Source organism: Onychostruthus taczanowskii, unplaced genomic scaffold (genome assembly GCF_017590055.1).
Source record: "Onychostruthus taczanowskii isolate IOZ18803 unplaced genomic scaffold, ASM1759005v1 scaffold18, whole genome shotgun sequence".
In the NCBI taxonomy this organism is placed as follows: domain Eukaryota; kingdom Metazoa; phylum Chordata; class Aves; order Passeriformes; family Passeridae; genus Onychostruthus; species Onychostruthus taczanowskii.
In genome coordinates this window covers 12171098-12186569 of record NW_024499017.1, presented here as the reverse complement: position 1 = coordinate 12186569, position 15472 = coordinate 12171098, and the positions used below count along the sequence as shown (strand labels likewise).

General features: G+C 46.0%; 1 protein-coding gene across 2 annotated transcripts in view; it reads left to right on the top strand.

Annotated features, from left to right (window-relative positions):
* ZCCHC14 (zinc finger CCHC-type containing 14) overlaps positions 1 to 15472 on the top strand; it is a 48463-nt gene that overhangs the window by 28901 nt on the left and 4090 nt on the right. For both annotated transcript variants that reach the window (XR_005952376.1, XM_041400580.1), the window contains exons 3-12: positions 4676 to 4749; positions 6576 to 6647; positions 6852 to 6961; positions 8910 to 9004; positions 9091 to 9145; positions 9615 to 9888; positions 11151 to 11242; positions 12206 to 12333; positions 12628 to 12768; positions 12838 to 14304. Coding sequence is in view for 1 of the 2 variants with exons in the window: in XM_041400580.1 (XP_041256514.1) it covers positions 4676 to 4749; positions 6576 to 6647; positions 6852 to 6961; positions 8910 to 9004; positions 9091 to 9145; positions 9615 to 9888; positions 11151 to 11242; positions 12206 to 12333; positions 12628 to 12768; positions 12838 to 14304 (2508 nt within the window). In the remaining variant the exon portion in view is untranslated. The remainder of the gene's footprint in view (positions 1 to 4675; positions 4750 to 6575; positions 6648 to 6851; positions 6962 to 8909; positions 9005 to 9090; positions 9146 to 9614; positions 9889 to 11150; positions 11243 to 12205; positions 12334 to 12627; positions 12769 to 12837; positions 14305 to 15472) is intronic.

Here is a 15472-nt window from a genome sequence, read left to right as displayed (position 1 = left end):
CTTTTTCAGCACAAACTCAGTTGCTTGTCATGGTGTTTGATGCCTCTTTCCATGAATGAAAATCTAATAAATCTTTTAGTCCAGAGGCCTCACTTACAATTATTGCCTTCTGTAGAAAGGATTTTACTTAGGTTTGGGTTTTTTTACCGGCTTAAAAATGACTTGCAGCCTTTCTGCTGTTTTTGGTCAAGTACCACAAACCAAAATGTTCAACCCAGTTTCAGGAGACTCAGATTTTGCCATCTGGAGGGTGACATTTCAGTGCTACATCCCACCCAAACTGATCCTGCATCCAGGGATTTCATCAAAGAAATCCTCTAGGTATGGAATGATGAAATATTGGATTTTTATGGAAAAGGGCTGGGCCACAATCAACACTCCTGATTTATCTTGAATTACTTTACTTTTTCAGGAGGAGCACAAAATTCTCATTTTGGATTGAGGCACTGGTCTGTTTAATCCTTTTATTAGGATGGATCCAGAAGCTGTAAAGAGGGAATTATAAAAAGATCAATACCTGATTGATGTGGCTTCCCAAAATGTCTCTTCTGCCCTTGCCCACATCCAGTGCAGGTTTTACCCTGACCTTTACCAGCCAGGAATGGCAAATCCTGAAGGGCTGGAATTGGCCTTTTGCTTTGTGTAGCTGCTGACATTTTGGGAAGAGGAGGAGATCCAAGCTCCTGCTTTTTTGGAGAGGGAGGCCAGAAATCCAGAGGATTTAACACCTGGTGTGAGCAGAGGGAGAGAATTGTGTGTCCCTTCACAGAAGCGCTGAAGTGGGCAGATGAGAAATGCTCCAATATCAGCCAAAAGAGTAAAAATCTCTGGCTGGAAAACAGAAAATAGGAAATAGGAAAAAAACAGGGGAAAAAACCCCAGGAAATAGGAAGAATAGGAAAGCAGAGCTGAATAAAATGTCTCCAGGCTGTTTTCCCTGGCTGCTGGGGCAGGGTGGGAGGCAGGGCTGGAGAAGCAGACGAGGTGACGTCCCTGCTGTCCTGGCTGTGGTTCCTGGCTATGCCTCAGTGCTGGAGGATTCCACACTCAGCCTTCCATGCTGGATACAACGAAATGGACTCCAAAACGACATGGAAAATGCTTCTCTTGTGTTTAAAGAAAGCAGCAAATGGTAATAATTTAAAAAACCCTTAAGGGATGATGCCAGAAGGTCTTGGGAGCTCTGAGGGTGCCACAGCCCTGCTGGAGCTTCTCCTGATCTTCTCCAACCCCCTTTGTTTTCCTGTCCCCCTCTCCTGGGGATCTCATCCAGCTGTTCCCCTTACCTGCTGGAATTTCCCAGATATTTCTGGATAAATCTTCACAGCACAAAAGCCTCGTGTGCCCCTTTGCCAGTGCAAATATACTCTGGGAATCTCCTGAATTAGAAACTTCAACTTTTTGTGCCCCCTGGGTTGGGAAGTTGGAGTTTTGCTGAATTCAGCATCCTGAAAAGCATCAGTATCATGTGTCCTTAATTGTGTACAAAGGGTTTTCTGCTCCTGCACTCATTTATTGGGATACTGAGTAGAGTCAGCTCTTTGAGCTTTTGAGAGTAAAAGCAGTAAATAAGTCTTTTTTTTTTTCTTCCCTTTGTACTTGGTGGATGGCACTTTTTCTTCTGGAGTTCTGTAGCACTGATTGAATAAAGTTAAACTTCAGGGTAGTTTTAGGAAGGTTATTTCCATAAAACCAACCAGAAGTTAAACAACACACAGAGTAGGTGAGAGGCCACAGAACACAAACATACAGCTTGATAAATTAAACAAGATTTCTTTAGGCAGGTGATGTTTTTAATGGTGTTTTAGCTAGCTGGGAGAAAATTCCTGGAGCTCTTTGTGTGATATTAGGAATTATCCAGTTGGTTGTCCCTAAAGCCTGAAGTCCAGGACATGAACTGCATTTCCTGCTCTAGAACAGAGCTCATCTTACAAGATCAGTGCAGAAATCTTTACCTAAAGATCCATTTTTCTAATTGCAGTCCTTTTCCATGGATAAATTCACTGCAGTGGATTTTACTCACTGGGCAAGTTCAGCCCAGGCGTTGAGCAGGAAAAGGTTGTGGCACTGTCAGCACCACGAAATCCAGGGGTGATTTAAGGTTTGTTATTAACCCACACAGTAAAACAGGAATAGCTTGGGTTTATGTCTCTGGGTGATCCAATTCTGCTGCAATTGCTGGAGATGAAAAATGAATGTCTGGAAGAGATGGGGTTTGAATCTCTTGGAAATGCCAAACGATAAGAGCAGTTGCAGAAAAGTGATGCTGGGTTTGCTATAAACAACAAATGTTGCGTAACGCTGGCTGTGGTTTTCAAAACCAGATGTTGCAGCAGTTGACACCAGGATTTCTGCAAGTTATTTGCTCATCTTTCAGCTGCTTCACCACATTCCCCCTCTCAATACCCATTTTACACATTCTTTGTCATTATAATCCTGTAGTGTTCACAATTCCAATCAATATTCGGTGAATTTTAGTTGTGATTGCAACTCAAGGGGCCCTGAATTCTCTTAAATAAATGTACTGAGGTAGATTTTATTTTAATTTACCTTTGCAAATCTTCATGTTCAAACCTTCATGCCACTGAATATTGTCTGGATGGCTCAGCAGTGTCTGGTGAGCAGATTTATCCCTGTGCTGCTCAGCATGTGGCACAAAATAATTTCAGAAGCGGGAGAGGAACCCAGTGAAATCTTTTGAAAGGAACAAACCTCTCCAAAAAGCAGAATGTGCAGGAGAAAGCAGTAAGTAATGAATTGACATTATTCCTAAGCCCAGGGATTTATGTAATTTAATTGGGAATTACATGGAGGAGGAACAGTTGAGTGAGGCTCAGGGCAGGAATATTCATTTTCTCCATGTAAAGACAGGCACAAACATCTGTAGGGCTGATTTTGGGGGCTTGCAAAATTTTCACTGCAAACAAGACTCAAATAAGAGATTTTTAAGCAGAAAGACCCAGGTGGCAACATTTGTAAATGAGCAAGACCTCCTCCAGAACAGGACCTGCTGTGCTCCACTGAGACCCCACCTGCAGAGCTGTGTCCAGCTCTGGGGTTGCCATTGTCACAAACTGCTGGGATGAGTCCAGAGGAGGCCATGGAGCTGCTCCAGGGCTGGAGCCAGGCTGGGAGAGCTGGGGATGCTCACCTGGAGAGGAGAAGGATCCAGGGAGAGCTCAGAGCCCTTCCAGGGCCTGAAAGGGCTCCAGGAGAGCTGGAGAGGGACTGGGGACAAGGGATGGAGGGACAGGACACAGGGAATGGCTTCCACTGCTAGGGAGGGGATTTAGATGGGATATTGGGAAGGAATTGTTCCCTATGGGAAGGTGAGCCCTGGCACAGGTACCCAGAGCAGCTGTGGCTGCCCCTGGATCCCTGGCAGTGCCCAAGGCCAGGCTGGATGGGGTTTGGAGCAACCTGGGACAGTGGGAGGTGTCAGGGTTGGAACTGGATGGGCTTTAAGGTCCTTTCCAACCCAAACCATTCTGGAATTCTCTGAGGACGCAATAAAAAAATTGAAAAGGCCACAGGGAAACCTTCAGGCCACAACTGTTGGGAAACAGAAGGAACTGAAGCTCCAGGGGGGCTTTGGGTGGAGCCTCCCTGGGGACAGGGACAAGGAAGGTGACAAAAGCCATGTCCCTGTTGCAGTGGTGCTGCTGTAACTTCACTGCAGTGTTTTGTTGGGCACTCAGGAGGAAGTTCCATGTGATAAACATTGGTTTGAGTCTTACTGATAACAAAAAGTTAATAATAAATAGTCCTGAAAACAGGTTAACAGCTTGTAAATGGTGATTCTTTGGAAATAAAGTGACAGAATTCTGGGCTCTCCCTTGTTGGGACTGCTCAGTGAAAACACACCATGCATCATAGCACTTGTCCCTTCAGGCACCTGGCAATCACAGGTGAAATTTTAGTGACTCTGGGTTGGGATAATGCTGCTTGTGGAGTTTTAAGCCAATGTAAATTGGCTTTTTGTAAGAAAAAAAATCCATGTATGGCTCCCCGTGTGTGCAGTCAAAAGGCAGGAGGAATTTATAAGAGAATAGAAAGTTGATGAAATAAAGGCTTTTCATGGTGAATTCCTGATCTGGGTGTCTTGGGAAGTGGGAGTCTCCAAGATCTCAGCACACCAAATACCTGATGTGTAAGGTGACCTGGCCTGGCATTCCATCCTTTCCACACTCAAATCCTGATTTTATTTACACCTTATTCCAGTGGAGGCTGAAGTTTTCTGTGAAACTGCAGGAAGGGAGGAGTCAGGATGTGAGCAGAGCTGTGAAACCACACTGAACTTGTAAAACCAGGCCCTGAAAACATAAGAGTTCTTCCTCATCCCAGTTTCCCTGGGAGGGATGGTGTTTATTCCTTGATGTTATTAAGATAATTCCATGTGTGCGTAGTGTGTTATTACAGAGATGAGTGGGGTGATAAGAGCTTTGCTTGGAGTGGATTATTTGGAATTATTGGAATGAAGCTTTCCTAAGGCTGGAAAATAGCATGAAGTGGTGGTACCAACATTCCTGAGGAAGGAAGTTGGAACTGGGCACCTGGAACACCTCCACAGGTTATGGGATGCTCTCAGAGCAAGGCCTGGCACTTCCCAAAAGTCACTTCTGCCTGTATTTAGGAACATCCTCCTCATTCTTCTTCTCTCTTTGTTTTTCCCTAGTGAGTGTTGAAAAAGTGGAATTAAAGGGGCTGGCACACAAGAAGAATGAAAGAAATGTTGAGTATTCCTTTGAGGTAAGTTTGGGTTTCATCATTCAGGGGATGAACTCCAGGGGATGAATTCATCTCCTGGGGCAATGGCACCCTGTGGAAGTGGGTGCTGCTGAGCAGCTTTTCTCCCAGCTGGAGTGAAGTATTCCAAAATTTGGGATGCTCAGCCCAGAAAACAGCTTTGGTTTGTTTGATGAGACAAAGTGAAGGGTGAGAAAAGGAGAATCCAGAAGGAGCCAGGCAAGAGAACCCCAATTATCCACAACTTTCACTAAGTTATTCCTTAAAACTCCTCAGCATCTCTTGGGATTTTGGCAGTATTCTGCAACCTCTGCAGGACTGGATTCATGGAGAATGTCCCAAATTTCCTGAATCCCCAATTGTTCCAAATGTCATCCATCACAGACAGGATTTTTCCAAGGGCTTTTCAAGCTCTGTATGAAGCCTGCAGTTGTCTCCACTCCAATTAAGATCTCGTGAAACTTCTTTTCCTATTACAAATTTTTCTATAAATAACAGAAATTACTGTACCCAGTGTTTGCCTCAACAGCTTGAACTGAAGGAAGAGCAGAGACTTCAGCTGAGTTGATAAATTGCTGTTTGCTGGGTTAAAAACCCAATTATGGAATGGTTTTGTTCTGTTCAGGAGCTTGGGAATATCAGGTCAATGGATGGAGCAGTTTAGTGTTTGCAGTGCTATTGTTCCCCCCATTTACAGTTCATGTTATTTTTTTGTAAGTATTGAAAAGTCAAGTTAAAACAGAAGTCATGACAATTGTTGAGTTATTACAGAACTAGAAAAAAAAGAGAATTATTTCCTGTACTTTCTGAAATTCCTTGTGAATTTAAAAAAAATATTTATTTACCACAAACTTTAAAAAAAACAACCCACAAACTTGGTAAAACTGCTCAAGTTTTTCTGTCTTCTTTTCTTCCCCCCTTTTTTTTTCTTTTTTTTTTTTTGGTGTAACAGCTCTGCTGAGAGGAAATTCCTCCCTTATGTAATATATTTTGAAATCCTCTCCTCTCCCCACTCGTTTTGGCAGCTTTTGGATGGCTGGAAAAACTTTGTGTATGTTTGGAGTTGTCATTGAAACGAATGTCATGTGAGAGGCTGCTCTGTGATCCCCAGACTCCCACCCAGCTCCTTCCCCTATGGATCCAGCTGCCTCCCAGATGCTCCAATGGATATTTTGGATCCACAGGGATTCACCTCTGGCCTGTCTCGTGCTGATTTTCCTCAAGCCAAGAAATTCTGATTTTTGGCTCAGTTAAACTTCATCTCCCAAGCAATAAATGCTTCGATATCCAAGGATGTTGTGACTTGTTTGTGGAGGAAGAGATAGTGAATATTCCCTTTTTTTTAGAGTATGGACAAGATGGAGTCTGGAGCAGGAGCTGCAGGTTTCACTGGGAAGGTTTTGCCTGATTTTTGCTGCCATTCCCAATTTCTGTGGCATATGGAGTTGATTAATTAGCAATAGGCAGCCTGGTGTGGGGGGAGCCGTTCCTGTTGGAACGCAGATCCTACAAACCAGCTGTTTTCTTTAACAATAATGAGGGGAAAAAAATGCCATTACTCTGTGGTTGCTTGCTTAACTCTGGATGTCTGCAGTGTGTAAGGGCTGTGTAAACTCTGAGGGGCTCTTCCAAGCATCCAGAGGAGTTGATAAATGTAAAAACAGCAAGAATTGGGCAGCAATTATGTCCTTGTGCACAAAAAAAAATTGTTTCCTTCTTTGATGTCACCCTTCACAACATCTGTGAGGGACAGTTGATACCAATTACTGAATTTTGAGGAACCAAATTAAATTAATTACTAAAGTAAATCCTTCTTGCTCTTCCCCAAGGTCCTGTGGTCTGATTCTTCGGTGACGTTGGTAACCAAATCTTCTGCTGAAGTGACTGAATTTATTTCAAAGGTAAAGACAACAAGAAAAACACTTTGAAAAGGAAAAAAATGTTTTGTCCCTCTCTCTAATTTTGTTCAATGATACTTCTCAAAATGTGCCAAGATAATTCAGATTGAATTTCATAAAATATTTGATTTATAAGTGGCAGTGGCTTGAATCTCACAGAAATAACAAGACTTTTCACTAGTAATTTGTCATATCCTCCCTCTTTAGCTGTCTCAGCTGTATCCAGAAGAAAACTTGGAGAAATTCATTCCCTGCTTAGCTGGTCCAGATTCATTTTACCTGGAACGGAACCACATGGACCTGGAATCAGACCTGAGGTATGCTGGGATTTTCTGGGGTTTTTATCTTGACACTGGGCTTTTTTCCCCAAAAAAAAAAAAAAAAAAAAAAAAAAGGAAATAGAAATATTATCTCCATATTCTAAATTACTTCAAAGAAATTAGAGCCTGATCCTAAGCTTTTTTCCTGGATGTTCCATTAATTCCAGTGCATAAGAATTTTTCAGGAATTCTTTCTTCAGAAATACAGATGGTAATAATATTCTGTATTAAGCTTCATGGAGAATTGATATTTCCTCATTCCTTGTGAAGAACAAATAGAGGATCACTGGCTTTGCAAAAGTTTGTTTTGGACTCAAAAATAACCAGAATTGTTTAAAACAACCACTCAAAAGGAAAAAATAGAAGCCTGAATATTCACCCATATGTATTGAGGAATGGGTTTTGGGGATTTTTTTCCTACTTTCACAGGGTTTTGATTTTCTCAGTTGTTTTAGGTTATCATGGTGTTTATTTTACTTTAATTTTTAAAAGTTAGGTATGTATTTAGCTATTATTAAATGATTACATTTTTGGAAGCCATTAACAGCTAAGAAATGTTTTGAAGCCTTATCTTGTACCTCCTCAAATTATCACAAATCATCTGGCCATTATTTAATATAAACCAGTATTTTAAGTATCATAATCTGTAGCAGATCACATCAGGTTTCTCTTTCTAAATATGATTTTCCTAGGAAAATTGGAGTGACTTAAACTCCTTTCAGCTGCTACTGTCTTCATCTACACAAAACGAGATTATTGTAATATTAATATTATTCTGATCCTAATACGTTATTATTATAAACTTAAATGACACTTTAAAATATTAATTAACTTTAATAGAGCTTCTCCTTTCCACTTTTTTTTTTTCCTAAGCCATGGTGGATGTTGGTTTTCCATAGGCAGCAGCCAGCAGGTGCATGCCTGGATTATTTTTCATGGCAGGCAGCATTCCCATTGCCTTGCTGTGCTCCAAGGAGAGTTTGGGAGGCTGCAGGGAATGTGTGTGGCTGCTGCTTGGGAACAACAGCCTCTCCAAATCTGGGTTAATGGAGCAGCAACAGCACTGCCAGAGCTCAGGGAAGAAGCTGCTCCAAGGTGCTGCTCAGCTGTGGAATTCAGCACTGAACTCTGGGCTTTCCAGCTGGGAAACACCTCTGGGTGTGTGAGGTGCAAAGCTTTGGGAAATTGGCGTCTTTTTGTGGAATTCTAGGATGGTTTGGGTTGGAAGGAACCTCAAAGCTCATCCCATTCCATCCCTGCCGTGGCTGGGACACCTTCCACCATCCCAGGGTGCTCCAAGCTCCACTGTCAGCCTGGCCTTGGATGTTCCAGGGATCCAGGGGCAGCCCCAGCTGCTCTGGGCACCCTGCGCCTCCCCACTCTCCCAGGGAAGGATTTCTCCCCAATATATTATCTAAATCCATCCTCTTCCAGCTCAAAACTGTCCCTCCTTGTCCAGTCCCTCTGTCCCTTGTCCCACAGCCCCCTGGAGGCACGGGAATGCTGCTAAAAAGGGCTCTTTTTCCCTTAAAAGAGGCACAGGGAAAACGTGACAGAAGTTTTTCCCTAAGCTGCCAGACTCTGCATCTGCTGTTTATCTCCAAGAGGAGGAAATTCAATAACAGATCCATCTCTATTTTATATTCCTCAGGTTCCTGCATTTGAAAGGCAATTTTCAAGTTTACATTTGAACATTTTCTGCCTTAGAAGTGTTCAGGGTTGCTGAATGAGGGATCTTTGCTGAAACACTCACCAGAGTGAAAACAACCCGGGGTAGCAGGGTTTGGTATTAAGAATAAGAATATCCATAAATTTCCAGAATTCAGAATTGCATGGTGTGTTTCAGCTTTTAAATTTCCAAATCTGATTTCCAAGTGTGTTGTCCAGAGTGCAATCCTGATGGATTTGGGAGGCTCTAACAGAGCAGGGGTTTTGTTTGCTGCAGGTACCTGGCCCCGTTCCCTTCCCATGTGGTGAAAAACGACCACGTCAGGAAGTTCTTCAGCACTTCATCTCCCTCACAGCAACTTCAGAGCTCAAGTGAGTTGAAATAAGATTTAAAAAAAATTTTTTTGTACTGCATTTCATAAACTGATGCCATTTGTGACTCTCTTCCTTGTTTCCAGATCCTGGCAACCCCTCCCTGTATAAAGTAGGAACTACGCTGGGAACATCTGGAAGGTGAAATATTTATCTTGTTTATAATTCTCTTAAGAGGCAATTTTCATGTTATCCAACAAAACCCAGACCCCCTTCAAGGTGCCAGTACTGTGGCTTCTTTTGCCACTTCCATATGGAAATATTACAAATTTCCATGTGATTATATTTGGGCATCTTTACTTCTTTTTAATAATGCAAAATCCTCTTTGTCAAAAGCTTTTTTAAATCGCAGAGAGGCAGCAGAATATTTCAGATCTGTGATTATTGAAGGAAATGATTGAAGGAAAATTCTGTTTAAGGTGAAGATCAGCTTCACCCTTTGCCAGAACTGCCCTGTTTTACTGAGCTGTGGAGCAGGGCAGGTACAAATCCATACCTTAGCTCCAACGGGGTGATTTTTCCCAGAATCCCAATTTCTGTGGCCACAGCAGCTGAGCTCTGGGGTGTCACAGCTCATCCAACTAAACCCAACCCTGTTGCTATTTTCCAGACCTATATGTGGGGTGGCTGGAATTCAGTCTTCCCAGAACCACGTCCAGCACTCGGCTGCGGCCGCCGTGTCCCTGCCCCACTGCTCGCACTCCGGAGGCGCCGGCTCCTCGCTGGGCTACCGCTCCCAGCTGGAGAGCTCCTCCCCAGCCATGCTGATGTCTTCCAGCCCTCAGACCCCTCAGACACAGGAGCAGAACGGGATCCTGGACTGGCTCAGGAAGCTGCGCTTGCACAAGTATTACCCTGTCTTCAAACAGCTCACCATGGAAAAGGTAAGGCAGGAAATGGAGGGAAGCAGCCAGCCGGCTTTTCAGTTATCCCCGCGTTCTCCAGGCTGGGAACGTCTGCGCTGAGGATCACACAAGTTTCTGGCACGTGCTGGGGTGGTTTTCACTTTCTGAAAGCAGTAATGAATTGATGAAAACCTTCTTGCTGTTCTCACTGTGTGTTGTGTCCGGGGCTGTCCAACAGCTGCTGCTTCTCCCAGGCTTCCCCATGGAGTGCTTGGAGATCCAGCTGGGATGCTGCCTCAGGAGCTCTGCTTGGCTCCCTGGACTTCCCTTTGTGTGCAGGAGACAACTAAATATCTTGATTTCTCTTGATTTCTGCTTCTTGGTTCGTTTTTCTCCCAAAATATTTGGTTATCCTCTTTTTAAGAAATAGATTTTCAGAGACTCCTGGCATGAATATGAACATGAGTGAGTGAGGTTTGCTTCCTGCAGAAATTCCTGTGGAAAAATCATCTCTTACGTCTTTGCATCGTAAGAGTCCCAAATCACACCTGTGTGTGCTGGATTTTATCTAAACAAGGTTTTGGAGCATTTTCCCAGCTCCAGTGGGAGATTTCTTGTCCTCTGTCTTTTGGCCTGGAACGCCCTCCAGTGGAGGGAGGGCTTGGGCTGAGCTTTGTGCTGCTTATGGAATATTTTATGGATTTAATTCCAATCTCTTACCAGAGGCTTCTCATTTAATTTTCTTCATTATAAGAAGGGAAATATACTGGGGTTTTTTTTTCTTTAATAAAGTAGTAAAACTCTATATTCCAGTGTATTTTAAAAAAGCAATTATTATTATGTATACTTCACTGGCTTTCATTTTAATTACATTATAATATAAATGTCTGTATCTATCTCTATATTTTATTATTAAATTTACTATTGGTGTGTATTTTCATTGCACTTCTGAGGTAAATGACACACTGGGAAAACTGGAGTGATTTTCTAAGATCCTTAAATTCACTGATAGCACCAAGTTCTATTTTAATTTAATTCTCTTTGAATATATACACGAGTTATTGCATCTTTACTGGGACTGGTTAATACAAGAACCCACCTAATTAAATTAAATCTACTGGTGTTCTTTCTTTCATGCCTGTCCCCCACACTTTCCTTTTACACTATAATTGAAAACTGGAGTAGAGAGTTTCTTTAAATTTAAAAATGGTTTTAAAGTTGGCTTTTGGAATTGCTCTTCACTAAAAATGGGAATAAGAATATTTCAGGATATAAAACCAAACATATTTTTTCTTTCCAAGTTTTTGAGTCTTACCGAGGAAGATCTGAATAAGTTTGAGTCCCTCACCATGGGAGCAAAGAAGAAGCTCAAGACCCAACTAGAGCTGGAGAAGTAAGTGAGGGCTGGGAGAACTTCTTTTAAGGTCAAAACCCACAAATTTTACTTCCCAGAGCACAAACCTGCCGTGATTCCCACCTGGAGATATGGATGATTATTATCTCCATTACTAAACAATATTTAGCACTTTCTGGTTTATTGCTGCCTGTTCAGGGTTGTGATAAGGATACCAAATCTTTAAATCTACAAAATACACATATTGTGGTTAGGTTTTTTTAAACTTGTATCACATTTATTGCAAAGATTTTGGGCTTCCCGTCCACTTGACATTGATGGAAGCTGTTGGGTTTGCAAGCCCAGGAGATGCACTCCCAAAGTCAGGCCTTTTTTTTCCTAGGAAGTGACAATTTTCTGGCTCCAATCCATGTGGATGGAGCACAGCTACTTCAGGAGCTGCCCCTGTGTCCCACGGTGACCCTAGGCAGCTGTGACAGCCCTTTGGGGACACTGATGCAGCAGATTGTCCTGGCTTTTGCATCTCCCCTTACAGGAAAGTGTTTATTCTGCAGCTACTGCTGTTCCTCAAAAAGCAATTAGAAATCCAAATCTGTGCCCATTTTTCAGAGCTCCTTGGCAGTGTTTATGAGCAATCTTAGTTTTTCCAGAGTTTGTTTGGAAAAGGAAAACTTGGGGCTGTGTTTGTTTTCTCTCTGGGTTTGGGATGTGCTGACTTAATATGTGATAGAATTTTAGAGTTTAGTCAGGGTTTGGTGATGTTTTACCCTGGACAAATAGGAGTATAGTGTTGTAATCAGATGGCAGATAGTCCAGCCCTAACTGCTGGCAGTTCTGGTCAGCACTGCTGTGATTTCCAAGCATTTCCATTTGAAACGGGCACAGCAGCAGCGGATTGTTCAATGGGCTTTGTCTGCTTTGGGTTCATTCAGAAATGGATTTATTTGTGGTTGTGTTTTAGCCGGTTTCTGTCTCTTTGTGCTTCTCTCCATCACCCTGTAGGGAGAAGTCAGAGAAACGGTGCCTAAACCCCTCCACACCTTCCTCAGTGACCAGCAGTGGGGTGGCCAGGGTTCCCCCCACTTCCCACGTGGGGCCTATCCAGAGTATCCGGGGCAACCACGCTGCAGGTAAGGGGAGCAGGGGGCACTGCTGTGCTCAGCTGTGCCTGCTCGAGGGTCAGCTCCTTCCTGTGCTGCTGCTTCCCCAAGCTTTATCTTCCAAAAGCCACTGGCTTCACGGAGGGCAAGCAAAAAGTCTGATTTTGGTGATTACTGGGGGCAATAAAAAGTGATTTTTTCCGTGGCTCTGGGGGGAATGGGCAGCTGCTCTGTTCCACTCTGATGTATCCCTGTAAATGCTGAGCACGGCCGTGTTCTGCTGAGGCGCTGTCAGTGTCACCTCCGCGTCCCCTGTCCCTGCAGAGCTGCGAGTGGACGTGGATCAGCCAGCCCACCCCCTGCCCCGGGAGGGCAGCTCCTCCGAGTACTCCAGCTCCAGCTCCAGCCCCATGGGGATCCAGGCACGGGAGGAGAGCTCGGACAGCGCCGAGGAGAACGAGAGACGTAAGCAGAGCCCCCCTGCCGCTCCCCCTGCCGCGCTCAGGGCCGTCCTCACCGCTCCTCTCTCCCCAGGCCTGGAGCTCCACCTGGACGCCTCGGACAAGGAGAAGCCGGTGATGCTGCTGAACCATTTCCCCTCGAGCTCTGCCAGGCCCACGGCCCAGGTGCTGCCCGTGCAGAACGACGCCGGCTCGGGCCCCGCCGGCCACCACGCGCTGCCCATGCAGATGCTGTCCCCGAGCCCGTCGCACATCGCGCCCATCCGCATGCTCGGCTCCGTGCACAAACCTGAGCGCGGCTCCGCCGACATGAAGCTGCTCTCGTCCTCCGTGCACTCCCTCTTGTCTTTGGAAGAAAGGAATAAAGTGTCTCCCGGCTCGAGGGGCAGCATAAAGATGGAAAAGGGCTTTGGGAACGCCGTGGTGGACGTCATGTCCGCGTCCTCTCCGCACCAGCCCCTGCAGGTGATGTCGGGGGGTGCCGAGAGCAGCTCCCCCACGTCCACCATGAACTTTGGGCCTCGCACCAAAGTCGTCCACGCTTCCACTCTGGACAGAGTGATCAAACCAGCCCAGCAGCCAGGACTCATAGTGGAGACGAGCACCGCTGCCACGGTGACGTCCAGCACAGTCTTCCACGTGGCTCGTCCGCCCATCAAACTCCTGGTGTCGTCGTCTCTTCCCACCGACTCCGCCATGGCCGGACAGACTTCCTGCTCCAGTAATATGCAAATAACGGTGTCCCCTGCAATAATCAACCCCCGGACTGCTCTGTACACAGCCAACACCAAAGTTGCCTTTTCTGCCATGAGCAGCGTGCCCGTGGCGCCCATGCAGGGCAGCTTCTGCGCCAACAGCAACGCGGCCTCCTCCAGCAGCCACCCGTCCCCGTCCTTCACCACCATGGCCAACCTGCCCAGCTGCCCCGCGCCCAGCTCCAGCCCCACGCTCTCCTCCGGCGCCGACAACAACTTCTACAGCAGCAGCAGCAGCAGCAGTAGCAGCAGCAGCAGCGGCGGCTCGGCCGGGAGCGTCCCCGTCCCCAACCAGAACCACCATCACCACCACCACCAGCAGCCGCCGCCGCAGCCCCCCGGCTGCATGGTGTGCAGCTCCTGCGGCTGCAGCGGCAACTGCGGCTCCAGTGGCATGACCGTCAGCTACGCCAACTATTTCCAGCACCCCTTTTCAGGACCTTCCATGTTTACTTTCCCTTTCCTGCCCTTCAACCCCCTGTGTAGCAACGGCTACATCAACACGCAGCAGTACAACAGCAGCACCACGTTCCCCGTGGTGCACACGGCCTACAACAGCGGCCTGGCCCCCGACTCCGTCATGGCCGGCCAGTCCACCTTCGCCGTGCCCCCCATGCAGAACTTTATGGCGGGCACGGCCGGGGTGTACCAGGCACAGGGAATGATGGGCAACGGCAACGGGTCGAGTCACAAAAAAAACGGGAACCTCTCCTGTTACAACTGCGGGGCCAGCGGGCACAGAGCTCAGGACTGCAAACAGCCGCCCATGGATTTCAATCGGCAAGGTAAAGGCCAGGGGGGACACACAGAGTCCTTCTGTGTGTAGAGTTCAGGCTGATGTTTCCAGCAAACTGCTTCATTCCTTTTTTTGGGATAGTTTCCTTTGTGTCAAGTCACGGCTGTTGTTTCTTCAGGTGGCTCATGGCTGCGTTTGGGTGACCTTTTGGAATGGTTGGGTCTGGGTTTGGAGTAGGATCCAATCCAGAGCGTGGCCTTGAGACCTGCCACTGGGGTCTGATGGTGTCTTGGAATTTCTGGCTTGTAAAAATATTTTGTTATTAAAAGTTGATGATCTGACGTGTAGAGTTCAGGCTGATGTTTCCTGCAAACTGCTTCATTCCTTTTTTGGGATAGTTTCCTTTGTGTCAAGTCACGGCTGTTGTTTCTTCAGGTGGCTCATGGCTGCGTTTGGGTGACCTTTTGGAATGGTTGGGTCTGGGTTTGGAGTAGGATCCAATCCAGAGCGTGGCCTTGAGACCTGCCACTGGGGTCTGATGGTGTCTTGGAATTTCTGGCTTGTAAAAATATTTTGTTATTAAAAGTTGATGATCTGAGCTATTGGCAAATTTTAGGCAGCCCCATGAGGAGGACTCAGATGAGGCCCTCAGATGTGCTCTGTGGAGTTGGCACAGTTTTTTAGGGAGGGAAGAAACATCAAGGAAGGGAGGGAGCTGCTGTGGACAGGTTGCAGCAGAACCGCTGTTGCTGCCTCTGCATTGTCAGCCAGGTCAGCTTTGGTCCTTACTGCAAGTTCCCCTGGAAATTTAGAAGCTGAAATCTCTGTTCCTCTTCCCTTCCTGCCCAACACAATGACCTAAATGAAGAATTGCAGTTCGGACCCTCCCTGGGAGGGTGGGCAGGCCTGGCACAGGTGCCCAGAGCAGCTGTGGCTGTCCCTGGATCCCTGGAAGTGTCCAAAGCCAGGTTGGACATTGGGGCTTGGAGCAGCCTGGGACAGTGGAAGGTGTCAGGATTGGAACTGGATGGGCTTTAAGGTCCTTTCCCACCCAAACCATTGTGGGATTCTGTCATTCCACAAAACAAAAGTTGTGCCAGCCCTAAAATTGCCCCCCAAGCTCCAGTGGTTCATTCCATGGGTAAGAAGCAGCAGGTTGGTTTGGGAAGCTGTGGGAGGTGACTGATGTGTAACCCCTGTGTCCCTGTCCCTGTCCC